The 24,352-nt window shown below is 46.4% G+C and overlaps 1 protein-coding gene across 1 annotated transcript; it reads right to left on the minus strand.

Annotated features, from left to right (window-relative positions):
- Nucleotides 1-202: 202 nt before the first annotated feature.
- LOC147465596 (bystin-like protein) lies at nt 203-22,000 on the minus strand. Its single transcript, XM_086520791.1, has 12 exons — nt 21,728-22,000; nt 21,560-21,633; nt 21,361-21,487; nt 21,138-21,264; nt 20,728-20,779; nt 20,315-20,642; nt 18,902-18,981; nt 17,678-17,725; nt 17,224-17,370; nt 16,947-17,019; nt 16,776-16,854; nt 203-551 (listed from the first exon to the last, which is right to left on the minus strand). Exons 1-12 carry the CDS (start codon nt 21,917-21,919, stop codon nt 466-468), a joined length of 1,413 nt encoding a protein of 470 aa, XP_086376917.1. The 5' UTR covers nt 21,920-22,000; the 3' UTR covers nt 203-465.
- Nucleotides 22,001-24,352: the final 2,352 nt, after the last annotated feature.

Here is a 24,352-nt window from a genome sequence, read left to right on the forward strand (position 1 = left end):
GTTCACACCGAACTCACAATTCTGTCCATCCACTGCATAACATCAGCAAAATGGCATACAACGAGCTGTCATGCGAATAGTTGCGCACAATCGTTGAACGGAATGTATCAAAAGATTGACCATCAAGACATCATCACAACTGAACCGGATCACTTGAAAGTACTCTTCACAAAAAAAAAACTGTGACCAAAAACAGAAGGCCTCCATAAACAGCAATCACTATAACAGTGTGTGATATTACAACAAAAGGGTTCCAGGAGGATCCAGGCTCTCCCCCAAATTTTGCAAAGATCGGGCTATCCTTTCCAAATACAAAAACCTCCTTGACATGTAGCTTTGGCATTCTTTTTACATATAGCTCAGCAATACTTTCACAATAATCCTTCCAAGATTCCTTTCTTCGCTGTCCTTACAAGGTACCTTCTTCTTCATTGTCCCTCTACGATCCTAATGCAACCTTTCCAGCTACTCTTCCATATCTAATGGAACTTCGGGTAAATTCCAGATGTCTTCTTCAATGTGTGGAGTTTTAATGCCAGTAAACTGAATTGCTGCAGGCCAACAGAAAAAAGAACATCATTTAGCCATAAAATAAATCACATAAAATAAGAGCAACCTCAAGGCTTTTAACCCTTTTTTTTTCCGAGAAAAAGATCCTTTTATTAGTTAATGAATCTGCCCATAGGGCTACAACCACCTCTGCGAGAGAGGGCTAAAACAAGCATGATGGGGAGACTCTCCCAATGAAAAAACATCAAATGTACAAAGAGGCTAAATCAAGAGATGGGAGGAGGGAAGAGCGACACAGGTGGTCGGTAGTGCCATCTGAGTACTCCCTGGACCATGGTGTAAAAAAAGCCCAGGACGCGAGAGTCGAAGGAAAGCCTCTCTGCGCTCCCGCATGCGGTCAGAGCTGCCCTGGAGTCTCTCGAGCTGTCCTCTAAGAGTGTGGATCAGCTCTAGCCAAAGATCACGAACAGTCTCTGCTGGTGGCACAGGGCAAGCCTCAAAGATGCAGAAGCAACGGGCCCGCCAGATGAACCAGAGGGTCAGGCCACTGATGAGCTCCCAACACTCCTCTCTCTCGCTGCACCACTCTTGTGGAGTAAGCTTTGTGGCAGGCTGGAGTGTAGGTCCCCTCCCTGCATCACTATCATCCTGCTGGTGGAAGATAGCTCAAACTGAAGTGCCGGGCCCGTGAGGGTGGACCAAGCAGCTGCTCCCCAAGTGTACTGTCAAGCCGTGGAAAGAGCAGGCATCAACCGAAGAACACGAAGCCACACCTGCTGTGCCAAAGGACAGTCCCAAAGACACTGACGCTGACTCTCCACAAGATGGTCACAAGCTGCGCATGCGGCCGAGAGACCACTATGCACTAGCCAGCTTCCAACTGTTGTAGCTCTGTGTGCGACCAGCCACTGAAACAAGGTGACTCACCTCGGCTGTCTGGAGTCCCACAACCTCTCCCAAAAGGCTGCCAAGAACTCAGCTGTGAGAACCTCCTCCTGCCAATGAGGTGCTGCAGCAGGGAGAGCCTCTCTGTGCTGCCAATATGTGCCGTCCCAGTCGAACAGTGTACTGATGCCCACCACTCGGATCCTCTAAAAATAGCACTTTGCCACCTGCGGGGCCTCTACTGCAACTCGCTGTAAGCGTCCCTCACCTTGTAACTCGAAAAAAAGGGAGCGAACAGTCTCGGAGCAGGCCCGAACTGAGATGAGAACCTCCAGTCGTGTGAAGGCTCCCATCCACCTGGGTGCTACTAGCTCGAGAGGTGTGAGCCACTCAGCTGGAACTGCCTATGAGATGTCCTGGCACATGCTCTGCACCCCTCTCATGCCCTGTAGCTGGAAACCCTGCAACTCCTCTAACAAGCTTGAAAACTCTAACCAGTCACCTAAAGAGCGTGCTGGACCCGCTGCCATGGGACCCCAGGAAACATGAGGCCGACTACCAACCAAGTGGCCTCTCTGAGTGCTAACCATGGGGTTCCAAACAAGGGTCTGTCGTAGGCGCTCCTCCGTGCAAGTAGGCTGTCGTTGCTCCACGCCTCGCTGCAAATGCTCCCAAGATCGAAGCAAACTCACAGCGAAGCGGTCCTCCAGTCTTCTACTCAAACCAACTCTGCGCATCTCTGTGACGATCCATCTGGTCGAAGGTCGCCACGGGCCTCCCGCCTGAGGCACCCTAGCACGAAGCCGCTATAGCAAGAACTCTTCCAGGGCTCCTCTGTAACAGACTTGGACACTCCAAGTCAAGAATCAATCACGACAGCACCAAATAACCACTTCAAACAATTCACAGATCACAATAGGTTTGCACTGGCCCGGCGGAGTTCCGTGCCTAGAGATTGGCCCCAAAGACTGGCGCCCCTTTCGGTATTTCTTTTTGTATTAATTAATCATCAAAGTACAAGAGAGCAGTAGGGTTTCACTCTCAGACTCTGCGTCCAGATGCCCTGAGAAGTGAAGCCCTCACCACTTATTTAAAGATACAAGGGATGCCCAGAAGCAGAGCCCCAAAAGCTTTTAAAATAAAAAACATCAGTTCTCTCTCTCTTAGAGATTCTTTTCTCTTTTTTTATTAAAAAAAGCAAAATTCGCGTCGCACGTCATTTTTTTTATTTTTTATTTTAAATATTTTTTTTTCAGCCTCCGTGATTTCCGAAAATTAGGGTTTCTGGCAGAAATTAGGGTTTCTGCTGTCCGCCACGTCATCACTTTGTGACATCCTCACCTGGAAGAAATCCTCTGACTATGAACTTCCCAAGAAGGGCTCTGCTCTGCTGTGCTCGGTCAATGATCCCAAGCCCTCCCTGTGAACAAGGAAGAGTGATGACCTACCAAGCCACTTTGGCTCGGGCTATTTGAGTGTCACGTCCTGACCAAAGGAAGTTCCTGATCAGTCTCTCTACCTCGCTGACAAGAACTCGAGAAGATCGACTTTCCAAGAAGTGCTCTACTCTGTTGTGCTGGGTTAATGATCCCAAGCCCTCCCTGTGAACAAGAAAGAGTGATGAGCTGCCAAGCCACTTTGGCTCGGGCTATCTGAGTGTCACGTCCTGACCAAAGGAAGTTCCTGATCAGCCTCTCTACCTGGCTGATACAAGAACTCGAGAAGATCCAGCAAGAAGTGATGTACCACATAGTCGCCAACAACACCTGGTTGGCCACTACTACTCTGCCAGCCAAAGAAAGTCGTGCTAAGCTCCAGTGTAACAACTTCCTCTTGATAGATAGGAGAAGGGGAGCAATCTGCTCCTCGGGAGACAAGTCCAGACCAACCTGACAGTCCAAGTATCGAATTGCAATCCCTGGGGGAATCCACCTGAAACCCTCACCTAGCATCCAATCGGGCATAGGAGCACTACCAACCGAGAAAGCTATTGTCTTTCTCCAGTTGATCAATGCACCAGATGCACAACAGAAAGTCTCAAAAGCCTGCTCACACTTGTGAAGGTTGGGCTCCTGGCCGTCTAAGTACAAGGCTGAGTCGTCAACAAACTCAGCGTCCAGTAGCTCATCTCCCCGAATAGGAAGTGCTAAGCCCCGCAAACCAACCTGCTGCGACACCAAAAACCTGCTCATCGCCTCAGCATAGAACAGAAATAGGAAGGGGGCAAGAGGGCAGCCCTATCTGACCGCACGTGTGAGCATGAAACGATCGCCTCTACCTCCTGACAACTCCTGACAAAAGTACCTGACTGTGTGCTCGTCTCTACAAAGCTGACACCCCTCTGATCCAAGCTTCTGAGAAGCCCATCCTACGTAGAGTGCCCTCCAGAAAGTCCAGTCAACTCTGTCGTAGGCCTTCTCAAAATCGAGAAGAAGAATCACCAGATCCTCACCACGGAGCCTCGCTAGGACAGAAGCCTCCCAAAAAGTAAAGATGTTGTCAAGGATACTACGCTCCTTGACAAAACAAGTCTGAGTCCCATGTATAAGGCTCTCTAGAAGTGGTTGGATCCTCAAACTCAGAGCCTTGGCAAGAATTTTGTAGGCTGAGTTGAGGATGGTGATGAGGCGCCACTGTCGAATCTCATCCAAGGAGCCACCCTCCTTGGGAATGAGGTAGATCAGACCCTCACTCATGATGTCAGGCATCTCTCCTGTGTGCAAGATGTACTGGAAGGCACTACAGAGATCTGGGCCAAGCAAGTCCCAGTACTCCAAGAAAAAACTGGGAGTCAAGCCATCCTCACCTGGACAGCTACCACGGAAGAGTGCACAAAGAGCAGTGTGCAACTCCTCAAGCTGAAGTGGAAGCTCAAGTCTCTGACCCATCTCCTCAGTCACAAGGCAAGGCATCTGTGCCCACACTTGCTCCCTGCATGCATCCTGACGCTTTGACTGAGGCTCTGCAGATAGTAACTCACGATAAAAGTCAATAGCAACTGCACGCATGTCCTCTGGCTCAGAAGCAACCGGCCCGTCGGGCCTCCTCAACTGACTGACCTTGGCATGCGTATGCCGAGGTCCCACTGCCTCGAAGAAAGCACCAGTCACTCTATCAACCACCTGCGTCCACTGAGATGCCTGTCGGTGAAAAGCAAACTCATGGCGCCGCTCCCCTGTGCTAACAAGCTCTTGGCGAGCTTGCTGTAACTGCTCCTCCAACCAAGGACTGTCTGGATGCTGCTCCTGCATCCTCTGCAAGGAAGCAACGCCCCGTCTAAGACACTGCTGCTCCTCTCTCGCTGCAGTCAAGCGAGTCAAGGACTCTTGGAGAAAGAAACGACTAAGCTGAGCTAGTCCTGAGGCCACTCTGTCAGCAGGAGAATCCTGCATGTCCAAGCTCTCTGTCTAAAGAGCCTCCACTCGCTCTCTGAGTGCAGAGTCCAACAAGACCCTCTCAGGGATGCGTAGCATCTTGCTCCCCCGCCTCTGCCTATCTGTCACTGTGAGGATCACTGGTGCATGGTCCGAGAAGGAAGTCCGTGCCAGAATGCCAATTGTCCCACCCAAGTCACAGAACAAGTCACTAGTGTAGAAGCGATCTATCCGCGATAGATTCACTCCTCCCACTCTAACCTCTCCCAAGCTGCCAGCTCAATTCCCTGCACAGTAGCGTGGCTACCACCAATCCTGTCAGAAGGGTCCTCCAACAAGTTGAAATCACCCCCAATGTACCACTGCTCTGCTTGCGACAGAGACTCAACAATCTGTGACCAAAACTCTGCTCATGCACTCGCCACATTGGGCGCATAAATGTTCAGAAAGCCCACAAGGCAACCCTGAACCTGCATAGTGATCCACTGAGCCCTGCCTGGCACAATAATCCCTCTGCCCACAATGGCCTGCTGTAGAGACTCCGCAATAGTCATACATATCCCACCCTGGATGCCTCCAAGTCCAAAAGCAGCTGACCAAAAAGTATCATATCGTCCACACAAGAGCTGACCACATCGTCTAATGCGGCTCTCATATAGATGATTCTCCTAAAGCATAAGGACATCAATCTCTCCTCCCACAAGGCAACGCTGCAACTCCTGACGCAATCGACCCCTCTGCCGCTAAAACTGGGGCCCACCTAATCCCTGTACGTTCCATGAGACTATCCTAAAGAACAGATGTTGTCGCAGCAGCTAAATATGCTATCTTCGAGGCTGGCTTAGATGGGGAGTAATCCGCATCCGAGTGTCCTCTAGATAGGTGTGACTGTAGAGAGTGTTTGGCCCAAGCCCAAGTAGCACGGGCCGTACGTAAAGCAACCTCCTATGTCCAGGAGTCCTCATGAATGTATACATAGCACGGCGAGCACTGAGTGTCACCAAAGAAGTGAACCATAATGTGTCTACATCCTGCTGCACCTGGAGGAGTCAACGCAAACTTGGCCAATGGCCACAGAGTAAAAAGCATGTCTGTAACTCCTAGGTCTCCCATGTGATGAGAGAACTCTAGGGTCTATGTATGCAGCCACTCCAACACTGAGTCGAAGGTCCACTCAGTCTGGTCCCTGCCGCAAAGCAAAAAAGAGAAGCCAACTGTTGAATCCAAGGCCTCTAACCCCATGGCTGCAAGGAACAGAACATGAACCATGAAGCACATTGCCTCAAGGTCTGAAGAGGAGTCGCCGAGAAAGCGTGTAAAGTCGTAGGCAAAGAAGTCCCATCGGCGCCGAATGTCAAAGTCGTCAGCCCTCGAGGGACTGCTGCAAAGGGAGAAGTCTGTACCTGTAGAGGGGGTCGCAAGAAAGGCAGTCCCTCTCTCGCCAAGCGACTCGTGGCAAAGGCGTTGCCAAGAGATCTCCTAGCAACCGGAGATGGCCCTGCCCAATGCACCACTGCTCTCCTTGCGGCAGAGACTCAACAATTTGTGACCAAAACTCTGCTCATGCACTCGCCACATTGGGCGCATAAATGTTCAGGAAGCCCACAAGGCAACCCTGAACCTGCATAGTGATCCACTGAGCCCTGCCTGGCACAATAATCCCTCTACCCACAATGGCCTGCTGTAGAGACTCCACAATAGTCATACATACTCCACCCTGGATGCCTCCAGGTCCAAAAGCAGCTGACCAAAAAGTATCATATCGTCCACGCAAGAGCTGACCACATCGTCTAATGCGGCTCTCACATAGATGATGCTCCTAAAGCATAAGGACATCAATCTCTCCTCCCACAAGGCAACCCTGCAGCTCCTGACGCAATCGACCCCTCTGCCGCTGAAACTGGGGCCCACCTAATCCCTGTACGTTCCATGAGACTATCCTAAAGAACAGATGTTGTCGCAGCAGCTAAACGTGCTATCTTCGAGGCTGGCTTAGATGGGGAGTAATCCGCATCCGAGTGTCCTCTAGATAGGTGTGATTGTAGAGAGTGTTTGGCCCAAGCCCAAGTAGCACGGGCCGTACGTAAAGCAACCTCCTATGTCCAGGAGTCCTCATGACTGTATACATAGCACGGCGAGCACTGAGTGTCAACAAAGAAGTGAACCATAATGTGTCTACATCCAGGTGCATCTGGAGGAGTCACCGCAAACTTGGCCAATGGCCACAGAGTAAAAAGCATGTCTGTAACTCCTAGGTCTCCCATGTGATGAGAGAACTCTAAGGTCTGTGTGGCTGCTAGGTCTCCCATGTGATGAGAGAACTCTAGGGTCTGTGTATGCAGCCACTCCAACACCGAGTCGAAGGTCCACTCAATCTGGTCCCTGCCGCAAAGGAGAAAAGAGAAGCCAACTGCTGAATCCAAGGCCTCTAACCCCCTGGCTGCAAGGAACAGAACATGAACCATGAAACACATTGCCTCAAGGTCTGAAGAGGAGTCGCCGAGAAAGCGTGTAAAGTCGTAGGCAAAGAAGTCCCATCGGCGCCGAATGTCAAAGTCGTCAGCCCTCGAGGGACTGCTGCAAAGGGAGAATTCTGTACCTGTAGAGGGGGTCGCAAGAAAGGCAATCCCTCTCTCGCCAAGCGACTCGTGGCAAAGGCGCTGCCAAGAGATCTCCTAGCAGCCGGAGATGGCCCTGCCCCCTGAATCAACTGTGGAACTGGGGGGGGGGAGAGGGGGGTAGGAGCAGGGGGAGAGGAGGGACAGGGGGAGTCAGCGAAAGAATGGGGAGGAGGGGGGGAACTCGGGGGGAGGAGGGGCTGTCGAGGGTGAAGCTGAGGTGGGAGCTGAAGCAGGGACCTTGTCCTGCTTAAGAGGACCAAGTCGGTTCCCCATGGGAACCCACTGCTGTTGGTGTAACAAACTTGGACACTCCAAGTCAAGAATCAACCGCGACAGCACCAAATAACCACTTCAAAACAATTCACAGATCACAATAGATTTGCACTGGCCCGGCGGAGTTCCGTGCCTAGAGATATTGGCCCCAAAGACTGGCGCCCCTTTCGGTATTTCTTTTTGTATTAATCAATCATCAAAGTACAAGAGAGCGGTTAGGGTTTCACTCTCAGACTCTGCGTCCAGATGCTCTGAGAAGTGAGGCCCTCACCACTAATTTAAAGGTTACAAGGGATGCCCAAAAGCAGAGCCCCAAAAGCTTTTAAAATCAAAAGCATCAGTTCTCTCTCTCTCTTAGAGAGTCTTTTCTCTTTTTTTTTAATAAAAAAAAAGCAAAAGCAAAATTCGCGTCGCTCATCATTTTCCAAACAAAAAAAAAATAAAAATAAAAAAAATTTAATAATCCGCCTCCGCGATTTCCGGAATTTAGGGTTTTTGGCAAAAATTAGAGTTTGCAGGAATTTTAGGGTTTCTGGCAGAAATTAGGGTTTTTGCTGTCCGCCACGTCATCACTTTGTGACATACCCCCCTCTAGAAAGCATTGTAATCGACCGCGATTACGCCTGCAAAACCGACAAAAGCCATAAACCGTCTTAGCAGACACTGACTGTTAGTACCTACGTACTAGGAACACACATCTAGCACATGTACAAAATTGACAGTCACATCACATGACATCACAGGACATCACCAGACATCACAGGACATCACATGACATTCAACATTCATTCGGATCTTAGACCATGATTTATCGGCAATGTAGCTAGCAATCACATCTAGGTCCAATCGGGACCTCATCGATGTCCGATTGACTAACCCCTATTGCAACCATGTCTATTCGAGATCAATCAGACCAAAATGCTGCAGTCATTTCGTCTATCAGTTCCTGTACTCACAAGAAGTCAAGAACAAATCAGTATCATAATCAGGAATTCCATTTCATAAAGTCATCCAGCAGAATACTGTCAGCTCTCAGTATCCCTGAAGCTCAAAGAGACATCAGTGACTTTAGTATCAAAATCGAGGCATCTGCAAAGGAGTGGAGCGACTCCCCTCTTGTGCATCCCACTGCACCAGATCTTCGGCCAAGCTGAGTTTCTGGGTTCCGTTTGGAGTAGACTATGCTAAACCAAAAACATCGAGGTAAAGTTTCACAATCCGAGGAGTATCTGCTAGGTCCTCCTCCTCCATCCACTTCGCATCAAATGCAGGAAAGTTCTTGAACTTAACCAAGAACCGCCTTCGGACTTTACCTTTCTTCGTATCATTATGTGCCAAAATCTGTTCAGGAACAAGGATCTCCTCGTTTTCTTCCACTTCGGGTTGCTCATCAGGCTCCCCATCATCAGGCACATCACCCTTAACAGGGTTCAAGAGACTCACATGCAATGCATTATGAATCCTCCAAGTATCTGGCAGGTCCAATCGGAAGGAGACATCATTTATCTTGTCAGTAATCTGGAAAGGTCCGTAGTATCACATACTAAGCTTTGGAAAAAGCCTCTCCTTTCCCTTTTTTTTTTCTTAGGCGTGCCTTCTCAAAAGTAAGAGCACCCAATCATCCTCCTTCAGTTTCCAGTCGCGACAATGGCGATCCGCTGCCTTTTTCTGTCGTTCTTGAGACTTTTGTAAAGTCTCGTGAACCTTGGCAAAAGCCGTATCCAAATCTCGCGAATATTCATCCGCTTCAAATTTCTAATCTTTCGTGCTCAGGAAGGATGGAACCTTCGCAGCAGTTTCAACAATCTCTCATGGCGTCTTCCCCGTCGAAGAGTGTATCGTGTTATTGTAGGCAAATTCCACCAAAGGTAAGTTCTTTTCCCATTGAGTCTTCTGATGCGAGATACAAGACTTCAATAAATCTAAAATCACTGAATTGGCAATCTCAAATTGCCCGTCAGTCTGCAAGTGGAACGATGACGAGAACTGCAACCGCGTCCCAATGTTCTCCCAAATTGCCTTCCAAAACAAACTCATAAATCTGGGGTCTCTGTCGAAGACAATCGTCTCAGACGTGCCATGTAATCGGAAAATCATCGTGATCATTCTGTATTCTCGGGAGATCAAAAAAAATGAAATCCATTTCAATATTTTCCCAGGGGCGGGTGGGTATGGGTAAAGGCTGTAACAATCCCTGTGCCTTATGCCTGTCAAACTTGACCTTCTGGCATACCAAGCAACTGCGCACAAACTCTTCCACATCCTTCTTCAGTCTCCGCCAAAAGAAATCTCTCTCTACCCCTTTCATGGTGGTAGCAATGCCGCGGTGACCCGTAAAAGGTGGACAGTGGCAATCAGTCATAACCTTTTCCCTCAACGGCTGTGTAACGCACAACATATTCTTTTTCATCAAGTAGCCTTCCCGAAGGGTGTATCCAGCTACTGTCTCCCCATCCCGTATCCGTGTGAAAATATCTGCAAAACCTGTATCTGTGGCATACTGATCGACCATATCCTCGAAGCTCCTATGATGTATCGCGGAAATAGCCAGAACCAACGGTTTCCGAGACAAAGCATCTGCCACCACATTCTTCTGTCCCTGCACATGGACAATCTGGAAGTGAAACTGTGACAAGATGTTCGCCCACCGCATCTGCTTTTCCGAAAGCTGCTTCTGTGACAAGAAGTAGCGCAAACTCTGATGGTCTGTAAAGACAATAAAATCCGCTCCGAGTAGGTAATGCCGCCACTGAGTAAGAGCATGGATAACCGCCAAAAGCTCTTTCTCATAAATCTGTGCTGTCATCTCCGGCCTAGAGAACAAACAGCTCTCGTAAGCTATGACATGGCCTTCTTGCATCAAGACCGCACCCAGACTACGACCACAAGCATCACAATATACTTCGAATGACTTCTGCAAGTCCGGCAAAGTCAAAATAGGTCCCGTAGTCAATTTCTCTTTCAATGTCTGAAAGGCAGTCACCTCTGTGGGTCCCCACGAAAAAGGTACTCCTTTCTGTGTCAAGATATGCAAAGGGGAAGCAACCTCTGCAAACTTTCGTATGAACCGCCTGTAGTATGAACATAGTCCCAAGAAGCTTCTAACTTCATGGACATTCCTCAAATCGGGCCAATCACGGATAGTCTCTATCTTGGCCGGGTCCATTTGCACTCCTGTTGTGTTGCTGACACAATGTGTCCCAAAAAGTGTATCCATGGTAGGAAAAAAATTCACTTTTCTTTGCATTAATCACTAGCGTGTGATCTCGTAATGCCTAAAAGACTTGAAGCAGATGATCTCTGTGTTCTGCCTCATTCTTCTAGAAAACAATGATGTCGTCAAAGAAAGTGCCAACAAATAGCCTGTACTCTCGAAAAATCCTGTCCATCATCCGGTTAAATGTCGCAGGAGCATTGGTTAAGCCAAAAGGCATCACCAAAAACTCAAATAACCCAAAAGTCGTCCGAAAAGCTGTCTTGTAGACATCTCCTGGCGCTATCCTGATCTGATGATATCCACTCTTCAAGTCAATCCTGCTAAAGCACGAGGATCCCTGTAACCTGTCGAGTATATCATCGATCCTAGGAATCGGAAATCTGTTCTTGATGGTGATTTCGTTGAGAGTGCTATAATCGATGCACATTCTCCAAGATCTGTCTTTCTTCAAAATCAACAACACTGGAGAGCAATACGGTGAAGTACTAAGCTGGACAAGACCCTTTTCCAAGAGGTCTTTCTCTGAGTTCATAATCTTTTCATTCTGTACTCGGCTCACACAATAAGGTGGCCGATTCGGTGGTGTGCTTCCAGATATCAGATCAATGGTATGATCTTTAGGCCCTCTCAAAAGCAATCGGCATGAGCGTGGAGAAAAAAATCTTGGCGTTCTTTTCTTCAGGTCAAAACATATTCAACTTTTATCCATGGTTCAGTTCTCCCAAAAGAATGAGTAAGAAAACTGAAGTTCATCAAGTACAATCTCTAAGCCCTTCATTTATCAAAGTCGCTTTCTCGGCCCGGTAGTCAACCACGGCGTAGTTCTTGTGGTACCAAGGGATCCCGAGTAGAACGTCACTCACGTGCCCTGAACACCCCTGTCATTGCAAACGAAGTTTGCCAATGCTCGGTGTAATGGCAACATCCCATCCGGGTGCCAGTCGAACTACCTCCGCCAGTGGCGTCAGTCTGTCGGGCGCAGTTCCAAATCGAGCCGCCAATTCCAAGTGAAAAGAAGTTGGCCTTGGCTCCTTCAAAAGAGCTTCTTGATCCTTCACTTTGCCCCAAAAAAAAACGGCAAAGTTTGTACTTTCATTCATTTAATTCGGTGCAAGACCCACGCCATGTGGTACCAGTTCTGCTTTTCTATCTGCCTTTTCTGCCACATTCCTCAGCTGCTCTCGAACTCTCAGACCTGTCGTCGTCTTTATCATTCTGTTCTTTCTGTGCCTTATCAGGGCACTTTGCGGAAATATGTCCATGTTTCCCGCATCCAAAGCACTTCCCCTCTCTGATGAAGCGAGCTCTCTCCTCAGGAGTAAGCTTGGGTCGTGCATCCTTTTTTTTTCTCTGGGTTGCTCTTTTTCATTCTACTTTCATTCCCAGAAGTCTGTTTGGCTCGTTGTGTCATGGCCTCATCTGTGGGGTAGGTCAGACTGCTAGAGTGAATGGCAAAGCCCCGCTTCGCATGACTCATCAACTCCTGAATAGAAGCTGACTTCTGTTCCAAGCAGCGATCTCGGATCTCTGTAGGTAGACCCAAGGTAAACCGCTCAATCTGTTCTCTGAACGAGATCTTCTTGAATGAAGAGCTCCAGAATCTTTCACAATAAGAATTCACTGTATCGCTCTTGGTCATCCGGAGATGGTTCCAAGCAGCTCGTATATCTCGCTCAAACTCTTGAGTCAACCAAGAAGAAATAAAAAGCCTCTTGAATTTCAGCCATGTAACTGGCACAGTCTTGCTTAATAGAAGCGTGGACCACCAAGTACGAGCATTCCCCTTAAAGTAAGAGGCAGCTCTCCGAATCTTGGAGTGCTCTGAATAGCGTCCTCCCGCGAAAGCGATGTCAAACTGGTGTATAAAAGACAAAGCCTTCGAAGCATCTGAGTATCCTGAAAAGTATCAAACTTGATCGAGTGGCCACCTTCCTTAAACTCTCGGACTTTCTTGCTTTTATCTTCGAGAAAGTCATACTGGTTGGCTTTGTAAAAATTCTTCTTGTTCGCATAAAACTTTCCGTCATCGGAATCTGAGCTTTCTGTAGACGAGTCCTCAGTAGAACTGTCAGTCTCTGGGCGAGATTTAGCCTTCTTTGCCTTTCTCTTGCCCTTTCCAAAGCGTTGCTTCTTGCTTCGCTTTTTACCTTTTCTGTCTTCTTCGCTCGAATCCGAGGAGCTAGAAGAACTGTCAAAAGAAGAAGAAGAAGAACTGGGTAGGTCTTCAAACTTGACGCGCTTCTTCAATTTCTTTGCCTTGTCAAATGTCGACCGACGATCCAAATATCTCGGGAAGTCAGTGCCTTTCTTCTGCTTTTTGCCGTGCTTTTTGGCTTTCTTTTGCGTGTCAAAAAGCTGAGCAATCCGTGCATCAACCACGTTCTCCAGTTTCTTCTCCGTATATTTCTTGGAGGCAGAAGGTTTCTTGAGAGCGGGTTTCGGGAGTGGTGTTGTGGTTCTCTGCCACTCCATCTGTACCTCTTCCAAAGAGGTCTGGTTCATATATTTTGCCATCTTCGCTTCCTTGGCAAAATTGAGCATCATCATTGTTGCATCGTTGATCAACTGGCGACGCTCTATCTCTCGCCGCTCCGCCTAAGTAGGCCAAGGCGGGCCATACTCTCTGCCTGAATCTTCGTTGTGATCCCAGCCCGCATCTCCAGATGCAGAGGGAGTCGACTGATCATTGCCTGAAGCCATAGGTGCCGCGGAAAAAAAATTCGGGGATCGGATTTCCCGTAGAAGAGAAATCGGCCGTGCTCTGATAACACTGTAACAAACTTGGACACTCCAAGTCAAGAATCAACCGCGACAGCACCAAATAACCACTTCAAAACAATTCACAGATCACAATAGATTTGCACTGGCCCGGCGGAGTTCCGTGCCTAGAGATATTGGCCCCAAAGACTGGCGCCCCTTTCGGTATTTCTTTTTGTATTAATCAATCATCAAAGTACAAGAGAGCGGTTAGGGTTTCACTCTCAGACTCTGCGTCCAGATGCTCTGAGAAGTGAGGCCCTCACCACTAATTTAAAGGTTACAAGGGATGCCCAAAAGCAGAGCCCCAAAAGCTTTTAAAATCAAAAGCATCAGTTCTCTCTCTCTCTTAGAGAGTCTTTTCTCTTTTTTTTTTATAAAAAAAAAGCAAAAGCAAAATTCGCGTCGCTCATCATTTTCCAAAAAAAAAATAATAATAATAATAATAATAATAATCCGCCTCCGCGATTTTCGGAATTTAGGGTTTTTGGCAAAAATTAGGGTTTGCAGGAATTTTAGGGTTTCTGGCAGAAATTAGGGTTTCTGCTGTCCGCCACGTCATCACTTTGTGACAGTTGGGCAAGCACCTGAGGACCACTTTGAGTGCCAGGCTGTCGTTGTGGTCCATATCGGCGCCGACCACGAACCTGCTGCCATCCCTCCTCCGCTGGAGCCCCACGCTCGGAGGGTGGCTCTGCCTGTGTGCTCAGTGTGTGTCTGTGGTTGTTGGCCAGCCTGCAAGCTGAGGCTGTGGTGTAGGTCGGGGCCTCCTCCGTGGACACGCCTTCGCAAGATGGCCTATCTGTCGACAAATGAAGCACTGGTTCGGGAGACCCGAATACTCGACGCTCTGTCTAAACCAACCCCCACTCACCCGAGGGAGGAGGATGACCTTCGGGAGAGAGTGTATTCCTAACCAGAACGCGAACCAAGGTAGGATCCGTACGTACGTACCGATTTGTACCATACGGTACGTCCGTATCGTACGGTTCCATATCGTACGAATTCGTACTGTACTTTTTTTTTTTTTGGGGGGGGGGGGGGGGGGGGGGGGAGGAGGGAGGGGGGCGAAGTGTTGTGGGCATGTATGGAAATAAACCCTATTGTGGCAGGAATTTTCGGTTCGTCCTTCTTTAGCCTTATCCCAACACCTAGTTTTGTAGGCATTTCGACACAACTTGCATTTGTAGAGCACACACGAACGCCATTGCGGTGGTGTATGAAAGCTTTGCCTTGGTTTATAGAATAGTGAACTAGCATCCTTGGAGTGATACTTATGAATTTTTTATCAAGTACAAACCGTATTGTAGGTTTTTGGCATTTAAAAAAAAACACCTACGAATTTTACGTACCTAACAACTCTATCCATTCGGTACTACGTACAGGTCGTACCGAATACGTACCGTACCTTACGTACCTTACCACCATGACGCGAATTGAGGGAATGCCGGCCGCCTTGGCAGCTACCGAGGCTGCTATGCGAGGTGTCTCCAGGACGGTCCCAATCGCTGAGCCCATCCTGAACAAAAGTGGTAGGTACTCCCTCTGCAAACCGGGAAAGCAGATGGAGAAGGGAATGTTTGCCTCCTCTACCAACACATCTGATGCAGGGTCAAAACCATTGTCTCCACTGTCGAAAGTGGGCTCGAATTGCTCGGATTGTCAAGGGACTCATGGCGATGATCTTGGACGCCATCTCGGAGGTCTCAAACTCGAACTGATAGTAGCCTCGTCCGAGGATCTCGACGTCCAAGATCTTGCCCACCTCTGCAAGAAGGCGGGCCTGGAGAAGGTCACGCAGCTCTCCTCTACTAGGTCTGGTGTCGAGAATCTTGCAGATGACAGAAGTCGCCTGCAAGCGCTCTACCTCTGCGGCTAGGCTCGCTTGCTCTGTCGATGATAGAGCAAGTCGAATGGTGGGCTCAACGGGGTCAGGCGAGAGGGCTTCATTAGAGTCCCTCTGCAATGGAGCATGAGCCGCCATCTGTGTCTGCTACTGGTGAAGAAGAGGCGTAGGATCGTCGACGAAAAGGGGGGGATACCTGCTGGACCGAGCACTTCAATGGTGTTGGCGACGCCCGTCAAGCAAGAATGGAGAGGGAGAAGGCTAACGGTAAAAAGCAGGCGAGGGGCAGACAGTGGGAGGGGGCGGGCGGGCGTGATTGACAGCGGGAACGGCTGCGGGCTGGCTGGGCAGCGGGGACAACACAAGGGGGAGGGGGAGGGGGAGGGGAGCGGGCTGAGTTGGGCAGCGGGGGCAGCGCGAGGGGCAGGGGGCAGCGCGAGGTGGACAGGGCGGGAGAGCAGCGCGAGGGTGTGAGGGAGGGCGATGGCGAAGGGGGGGAGAGGGGGTGGGTGCGAGCAGCAGCAGCGAGCCAAACAAAAGTTGTACTTACGTAGAGGAAAAACCGCTTTTAACCCTTTTTTAAAGAAGAATTACCAAAATGCCCCTGAAATTTGTCAAAATTCCCAAAATAACCCCCAAATTTCAAAGTTACCCCTTATTTGGCTAAAATTTCCCAGCGTGTCCTTCAATTCTAATCAATATACCCCTCATTATCCCGCAAACATCTATCAAGACATCATGTTTTGCAACTCTTTATAGGAATACTGCTTCTACATCATTAAATAACATTAGAAGTACTATTTGTGATCGTATTGTGGGCTCTCGGGATCAAATAGTTTACTATTTGTAGACACAAATGGCACTATTTGTCAGCATATGGTAAAAATGTTTGTCTAAGACACTTGAAGATAGATCTCTATATATACCTAGATGAATCCAGGATAAGCCCAGATTCACCTTTGAAGGAAAGTGCAAGGTATAGAACCGTGGTAGTCACCCACAAGACAATATAAAAAAAGGATGAGGTATACAAATATTGGAGCAATCCATCTAAAATTGGCACAAGGGTATTTTGGGAATTTTGAGAATTTGAGGGAATTTCCACAAAGTATAGGGGTATTTTGGTAATTTTCCCTTACAAGAAACAGATTTAGAGTAACTCCATATAAGCAATCTCTACCATCTAAAACTTGGTAGCCCATTAAAAGTACGATCTGTTTCATAGTTTCTAAAATACTAGGGCATACACTAATGAAGAACATAGAAACAAAAATGAAGGCTCTAGAACAAACCATCATCCATCGAGACATCAGCTCCATTCTGCCCCCGATTGAGACTATGATGAAGCTCTCTCTTGATTTCTGGAGTCATCTGAAACATTTATCACTTGTTACTTAGTATATTAACAAGAAATTTGAAAGCTATTTAATGTGCAAATAAGATGCAAGGGGATGAATCGCAACCAAGTAGTGCTTATGTTGCCGCATCAGCTTTTCCAAGTTGTCCTTGTCCTCATGCTTCAGCTCATTCTTATACCTAGAAAAGAAAAGAAACACGACCCACGTCAAGACCATCTGAATAGGGGCAAACGGACCCAACTCAATTCATTACTCTGTTAGAAGACGCCGAGACATGGATGCTTTTGTACATCATATCTTATAGACAAATCTGACCTCCCCTAATTGCATTTCCTTTCCTACAAAAATAATCTAGCTCACAACTAGAGTGAGTATCACTAACCTCTGAACGAAAGATAGGAGGCATTGGTGCCAAATCACTGGCATAGTCCTCTCGTCCTCAAGAAATCTCATGAAGTGTGCAATGACACCATCTAGGACCCGATAAGGTAAAGCATACTTTTTGTCTAGAAGAAGTTTCATGAAATAGCTGTAATGTAGCAAACCAGTAGGATTCGATTAGTTCAAGATTACCCACCTCAAAAAACAAGCAAGGACTCCAACAAATGAGCATCACACAGAAAATAAGTATCAACTCGCTCATCTAGAATGGAGGAATGCCTAAACTATACACACACAATGGTAATTTGATCTAGGTAAACAAGAGAAAGGCTCTCTTGCAGCAACACGGATAAGAAATCGACCAAGAACGAAGATATAAAAACACAAGTAACCACCTTCACCAGAGAAAGGGAGGAGGAAGAAGGGGGGGGGGGGGGGGGGGGGGATTTTGATACCTGTTTGTACCACAGTATTCCATCTCCGCAATTTTCAGAAGAGCAACACTGTTTTCAGAAAAGCAAACAAAGCATTAAGCATGACTACTAGAAAATCTATTTCGTGGTCTTCATGATTCCTATCAATTCAGTTCCTTTGAATGATGTCAGAGAAACCAAAAAATGGATGCTACGAGTATAGAAAACAAGAAACAAGTATTAGTAGTAGTTCGGATCAAAAGAAATTATTATAATCGTCTTCCTCGGCTTGCAGCGGACCACGAAGCCTCTAACCAGTAATTAATTTTCATAATCATGCTGGGCTCTTCTAAGACAGAAAACACTGTTTGTAAAAGGTGCAACTATCATCGATAGAGCTCCTATGTCAAACCAAAGGGGAGGAGGGCCACCAGGGGGCCCCGCGGGGGGGGCGGCATGGGTTGTGTTGGATTTTGGGTTCACATAAGGCAGTCTCATAGGGGTTGGACTGGATGACGACACGGCAGTCCAGTATGGATGGATGGACTCTAGGGAGTCGGGACGCTGTGCTGACCTGGCAGGCAGCGCACATAAATGCTGTTGTCCCCTTACATGGGCAGGAGTCAACAACTTGCCTTTCATGACTAAGTTGTTTTTAGCAAATGCTTTGTCATTGCTTTTGGCAATCCAGGAGCTAAATGAGGATTAAACAAAATTGTCTGATATGTGTGAACTTAGCTTCACAATCAGTTCTGAAGGCACAAATTCAGCTTGCAAGCAGCAGTTCAAAAGGCATAAATTCAGCTCACGAGCAGTATTTCACTTCTTTGGCAGAAATTGCTAAGAAGTTTGCTGAGGAGAAGGCTTTAGAGACCTCTAAACCTAGGAGATCGTCTAGGCTTAATCCCCATTCCTAGCCTTGATTTGAGGCAATCTTGTACTTTAGACTGCCGTAGGACTTTTCTCTTTTGGTACCAGTTATGGTTGATTCTCTTTTGTATTACTTTGATGTAATTTTACTTTAGGGTTTGTGCCCTTGAGGTGGTTTTTTAATGGAAAGATTTTCTTTTCTGGGAAAAAAAAAACCTTCACAATCGGATTTAACAAAGGAACAAAGATGACTACATTGTGAAAATGCACTATTGCACATGCATGACAAGCCTAATATCAACCTTACAATTTGTATCGTGCCTTAAAGAAAAGCACACTCAAACTTTCTTGATACATTTCCACATAAGGAAGTTCCTCTTCAATCATTGAGCATACCTGGAATGAAGCGATGGAATAGACACTTTCTGTATGACACTTCCAATGATTACAGCCTCACGCAAGTTACATGTCCTTGACTGCAAAGCAAAAACACCATAAGGCTTGGGGTAACAACATTACCACATAATAGTGTACAAAGTGTTTTGCCAACTTTTATAGAATGAACAGTCATGTTTTTTTTTTCCCAAGAATAAATCTTCTAGTAAATTAAAAATCTAAGGGCTAGATGTACAAAGATGATCACTACAAAGGTGTAATCCCAAATATTTCCATAAGATATACAATGAATGGCTTTTCTTGATTTTCAAAACAATTTCTCATAGATCTCCTGACATATACATTCTTATGTGATCCAAGATGGGGAAAATTCTCCTCGTACAATGCCTAAATAGTAATGTTCTTCTCTATCAACTCGCGCTACTTGTGTTAGCAAGGAGTGCATTTCTGTTGTTGGCAAGGAGTTTTAATTCAAGTAAGCCTTCGTGGCTCGTGTGAGTGTTCATGCGCCCGCTTACACACACACACAGATAGATAGATAGATAGATAGATAGATAGTTCTATTATCGTCCTCGGAGGTCAAATATGACCTATGGGACCAAATGAACATGTCACGTGGTGTGAGTGGAGGTCATAAGTGACTTTTGATGCTCAAAAATGGTTAAAATGAGCGTCGCAATAGAGAGTCCACATCGTGGTTGGGAGAGAAAGGTATGTAGGGAGAGCTCATGGCTGAATATATGGGGAAAAGAGGACCTAATGTGGTCAAAAGCTGAGCACTCAAGTAGTGTGTGGTACTCACTCTTTCGCACTTGACGAGGGTATACAGTGCAAAGTCGATGAGACTCCTCGCCAGTGCCCCAACGTCCTATCTCACAACGTAGAGAATGGGAGCTAAGACGAATGGAGGCAATGGTGCGAATCACACTCAACGGGATGGGCTCAAGGATGTAGGGATGGGTTCGGTTACCTCGTTCGGAGAAGAAGAGAGATTTGTAGTTTGGGGAACCTCCGGATTTCTCCCAAGCCGTGATACATTGGCGTTGTAAGAAGGCCTCATTAACTTGGGAGTCGATCGACGCATTCTTGACCAAGTGACATGCATCCCATCTTCCAAACCATTCCTTGATATCAAGCATCCACCCCGGACTTAGTATTTTGCTCTTGCATGTCTTTTGAACCTTTTGACTTGCTTCATATGCAATTCTAATATACTGGCATGCAATATGATTCTCAAAATCAGGAGCCTAATGTCCCCTCCACATCGCTAGGCCAACACATTGCAGTTTCTTCACAAAGATGCTACAAAATGGGAGCGCACACGACAATACCCACCTTTACAAAAAGTCTTGAAGTCCAAAAATCACCAACACCAACCTAGAAAAGCAAATCGTATGCAATAGGAAAAAATACCTGACAAAGAGGGAGAAGAATTCCTTTGTAAAAAGCTGATGGCTTGTAAACAGATTTCTTCAAAGCTTGATAAAGTGCAAAGTGAAGCCTTTTATTTGAATTGATGTCTTCACGAACACGTGGTAACAAGACCAAGTTATAAAACCGTTGTGCCATCTTGGCATTCAAATTTGATGCAAATATACGAGTTGCTTGATACATTGCACAAGCTGACCAATTTTCCGGCTCTGTAAGATACAAGACCTCTTCCCAATTGGACAAAGACGGGATGATTTTGAAAGCCTTTGGTACCTTCCCAGATGTGAATCTGCTCAGAAGCTTCCCCACCCTACAAAAAAATTAGTCAATCAGGCTCCAACTCTGACAAAGTTCGAGAATGAATCCTTTAAAACAAATAAAAACCACAATCGCACCCTCTGTAAACCTCAATAACTTTCGCATCCACAGCAGGAACTGGCCTTTCTTCTATAAACAAAAACACAAGTCATGAATGCAATTATTATCACTCTTTGAAGCCTGGTAAGAACTCTAGCATAGAAAGCAAACACACGGCACACAAGAAGACCATATGATATGTACTGGCAGGAGCTCTCACTAAGAAACACAACAGAAGTTATACCATACAAAGTGAACAGACTACATAATTGAAAACCATCTGCTGAAAACAATTTAAATTTGTTATGCTGAGCAAATTTATCAACGAGTACAAACCCTTTTATTTACACAGTTTCTATGACAGCAAGTATGATACCATATTGAAGAGCTTGCAAAACTAAAAACTCTACAGCCACAACACAAGTTCAGAAAAGGGCAATCCAAAAACCTGTCTCTTTGACCGAAGAGTCGTGCAGTTGGATTTTTTGCATTATCAGATCTGCAAGCGTTTTTTGAGGACCCACCTTGTCTGCCATAAACATAGCAAGTATCTTTTCCTCCTCTTCTGGTATTTCCTGCAAGGAAAGATGCAACAAAATCAGAAAACCAAGAAATCAAAGTTTGATCCCAATGCCAAATACATTCATTCAGCTAATGTATCAAATATTTACTTCAAACTCCCCAGCATAACTCTGCGAATCCAAGAAGCCACCGTCTTCATCCTCATCTTCACTGCTAAGATCATTGTCAATAGAAGAGAAAGCTGCACGTACTGCTGCAACCCCAGTTTCTTCATCCCTGCAATTCAAATGCCACCCTCAAACTGTGGCCAGGACTTGAAAAGAAAACACCATATAAAAGGAAGCAAACCTTTCTCTCTGAATCTCTTTTTGCTGCCTCTGAGCCTCTTGCAAGATTTTCTTACTCAGAGAGGTGCTCACAAACTGAAAGAAGGAGAAAAGTGTGAAAAATGCAGCATGATCCATGCTCTGTCTAAGTAGAGGGCAATGAAGAATCTGAGCAAAAGCATTGAATTACCTCGTCACGTTCTTGAAGCTTTCGTTGCTTAGAAGAGCGGCTCTGGGTGGACTGATTGTCGGCATCTTCATCCAGAAGCGTTTGGGGTAAGGAGAGACCATGCTTGGATGGAGGCTCGTCTTGAGAATGCTTTTTCTTCTTCTTCTCTGGATGGTAACGATGCTGAGACAGAGGCTTGACTGAAGTCGCCATTTTTGTTTGAACTGTCGTAAGCGTATAGAGTGCTGTTGGCCTGCAGCTCCCGTCTTACTCTTAGAATCCCCGTGAGTTATTATTCAGTTGTCGGACTTATTAGTTTTTTGTGAACCTCTACCCTTGCATTTTTGTGGAAATTCCCAAATTACCCCTAACACCCTCATATCAAATTTTGAATCGATTGCACCAATTTTCACAAAGTGTGTTCCTTTTGGTCATTTGAAAAGTCAACAATTTTGACACGTAAGCACTTATATGTAAGTAGGCGTGAGTATTTTAATTCCTTCCAACTCTCAAACGAGCCATCTATCTCCAAATGATTGTACTTGCAGAGAAAGGCACGAGCCACAGCAAGCACATGAATAAACAAGACCAAAAATTTATGCAGGTACTTGTGACTCTCTCTCTCTCTCTCTCTCTCTCTCTCTCTCACACACACACACACACACACACACACACGCACGCAATTCTAGGCATGTCTCTTAACTGCTTTTATTAGATGCGAAGGAAAGGCCTTTTTCTAAATGCAATCACCTATGCTTGCACCTTGAAGGCATGTGGCTTTGAGCTAGACTTTCACATGGGTGAAAGAATCACAATGAGATTGCTAGTTAGGAGCTATTGGAAAAACATTTCGTGCTTGGCAATCCATTGGTCGATTTGTATGCGAAATGTAATGCCCTTACAAAAACACAAAAACTTGTTGATGAGCTTTATGTATGAAATGTCAACCCTTGGAAAGTGTTGATTGCATTTGTGGTTTTTGCAAAAATGCAACATCATGATTAGTATTTATGGAACTTATTGATTCAACTTACATCAACAAATGGATGGTGGGATCTAACTTTGGAGATCTTCAAGCAATCGCACATTCAAGGGCTTATAGTGAATGAACATGTCCTCATGAGTATTATCTCAGCTTGCACTGGCAAAGAGGACTTGAGATAGGGGAAGAATGCTCATGCATGCTTAGTAGGTAGTGATTATGAGGCATCAATAACATTGGGCAACACTTTATGTAATCTATATGGTTACGTTCGTTTGCATTCTTGATGCATACAAGAGTCAAGAGCCACTTGAGAGGGCCAAGCAAATATAAGCTTGCATCAAACACAATGGATTTGATGCCAACATTGGGGTGGGGATTGCTATAGTGAAAATGTATAGTAAGTGTGGTAGTCCAAGTGATGCAAAAGACTTGTTGGGCTTGTTGACGAGGCAAATGCATGTGCAAATGCCATGAGATCTTTTTGGACTAAGAGTAGATAGAGGGCTTTATGATTGTGTGATTGATCTTCTTGGGAAGGTAGGAAGGTTGAGGGAAGGCTAAATGAGGGGGAGATGAGGTTGAAGAGAAGGTTTCTCTAACGCCAATGCAACCAAGGCTTGAGTCATGATTAATGTTGTTGGGTGCTTATAGTAACCATGTTGATTTACACTGTGGAGAACATGTTGCTAATCAAGATTTTTTTATGTTTTTGGATTGTACATCGTCTTATGTAATAAGCACATAGATAAGGGGGCACCATAGCTTGTGTAAAGGAGGTTGCCCATTGCTCGCTCTCTCTCACTCATCACTCTCACAAGCACTCTTCTCCCCTCCCCTCCCCTCCCCTCTCTCTCTCTCTCTCTCTCTCTCTCTCTCTCTCTCTCTCTCTCTCTCTCTCTCTCTCTCTCTCTCTCTCTCTCTCTCTCTCTCTCTCTCTCTCTCTCTCTCTCACAGATGTTGTAGCTATGCCACCCGTCTACCCTAGCCACTACCCGTTGTGATCGTGCTACCTCTCTCCGTTGCCTGTTGTGGGTTTCCCTAAGCACCGCTACTTGCTTGAGCACCACCACTCGCTGTAATTGCCTCCCGTTGGTAGCCTTGCAAGCACCACCCTCACACTGCAACTCGTGGCCTAGAGAATCTTTGCCTTAGCCCGAGAAAATTGCAACATCTTTGCCTCCGCCCTGGAACCTGCCTACAGCGCCGTCGAAGCCCTCACTTACAACCCCGACGCGTTGTTGTCTAGTTCACGGGTTGGCAAATGTAGTTTCTCCAGAGATTTTGGTTGACTTGATAGAGCCACCAAAGATACCGCATGAACCATAAAGGATTCTAGGGTATCGAGGTAGACAAATCCGTCATAAGGTGTACCAAGAGATACTAGTTAAGTGGACAGACTAGACGAGGAAGAGACAAATTCGGAACGCCGTGTTGCAATTGTCAAGATATTTCTACATGTTGTTTCAGTTTCATATTGCTCACATTGTTGGCAAGCATAATCAAGTAGCTGGTGCACTCTCAAGACGGCCGAGAGTGAATGCGATTTCCATAGCAACTCACAATGATCTATCTTCTATGATAGATGAGTATGCTATTGATCCCTTTTTTAGAGATGTGATTTCAGCCCTTGCACTAGGGAAGAAAAAGGAACCATTTAATTT

Source organism: Adiantum capillus-veneris, chromosome 1, assembly GCF_014529385.1.
Source record: "Adiantum capillus-veneris isolate H3 chromosome 1, ASM1452938v2, whole genome shotgun sequence".
NCBI classification, from domain to species: Eukaryota; Viridiplantae; Streptophyta; class Polypodiopsida; order Polypodiales; family Pteridaceae; genus Adiantum; species Adiantum capillus-veneris.

Excerpts from the sequence above, each read along its gene's own strand:
- LOC147465596 (XM_086520791.1), bottom strand. The coding sequence starts at position 21,919 with ATGGCGACTTCAGTCAAGCCTCTGTCTCAGCATCGTTACCATCCAGAG. Across the intron at positions 20,780-21,137 it reads CTCTTCGGTCAAAGAGACAG|AAGAAAGGCCAGTTCCTGCT; the intron begins GTTTTTGGATTG and ends TTTTGTTTATAG. Across the intron at positions 18,982-20,314 it reads TTCTTCTCCCTCTTTGTCAG|TCAAGGACATGTAACTTGCG; the intron begins GTATTTTTTCCT and ends TTTGCTTTGCAG.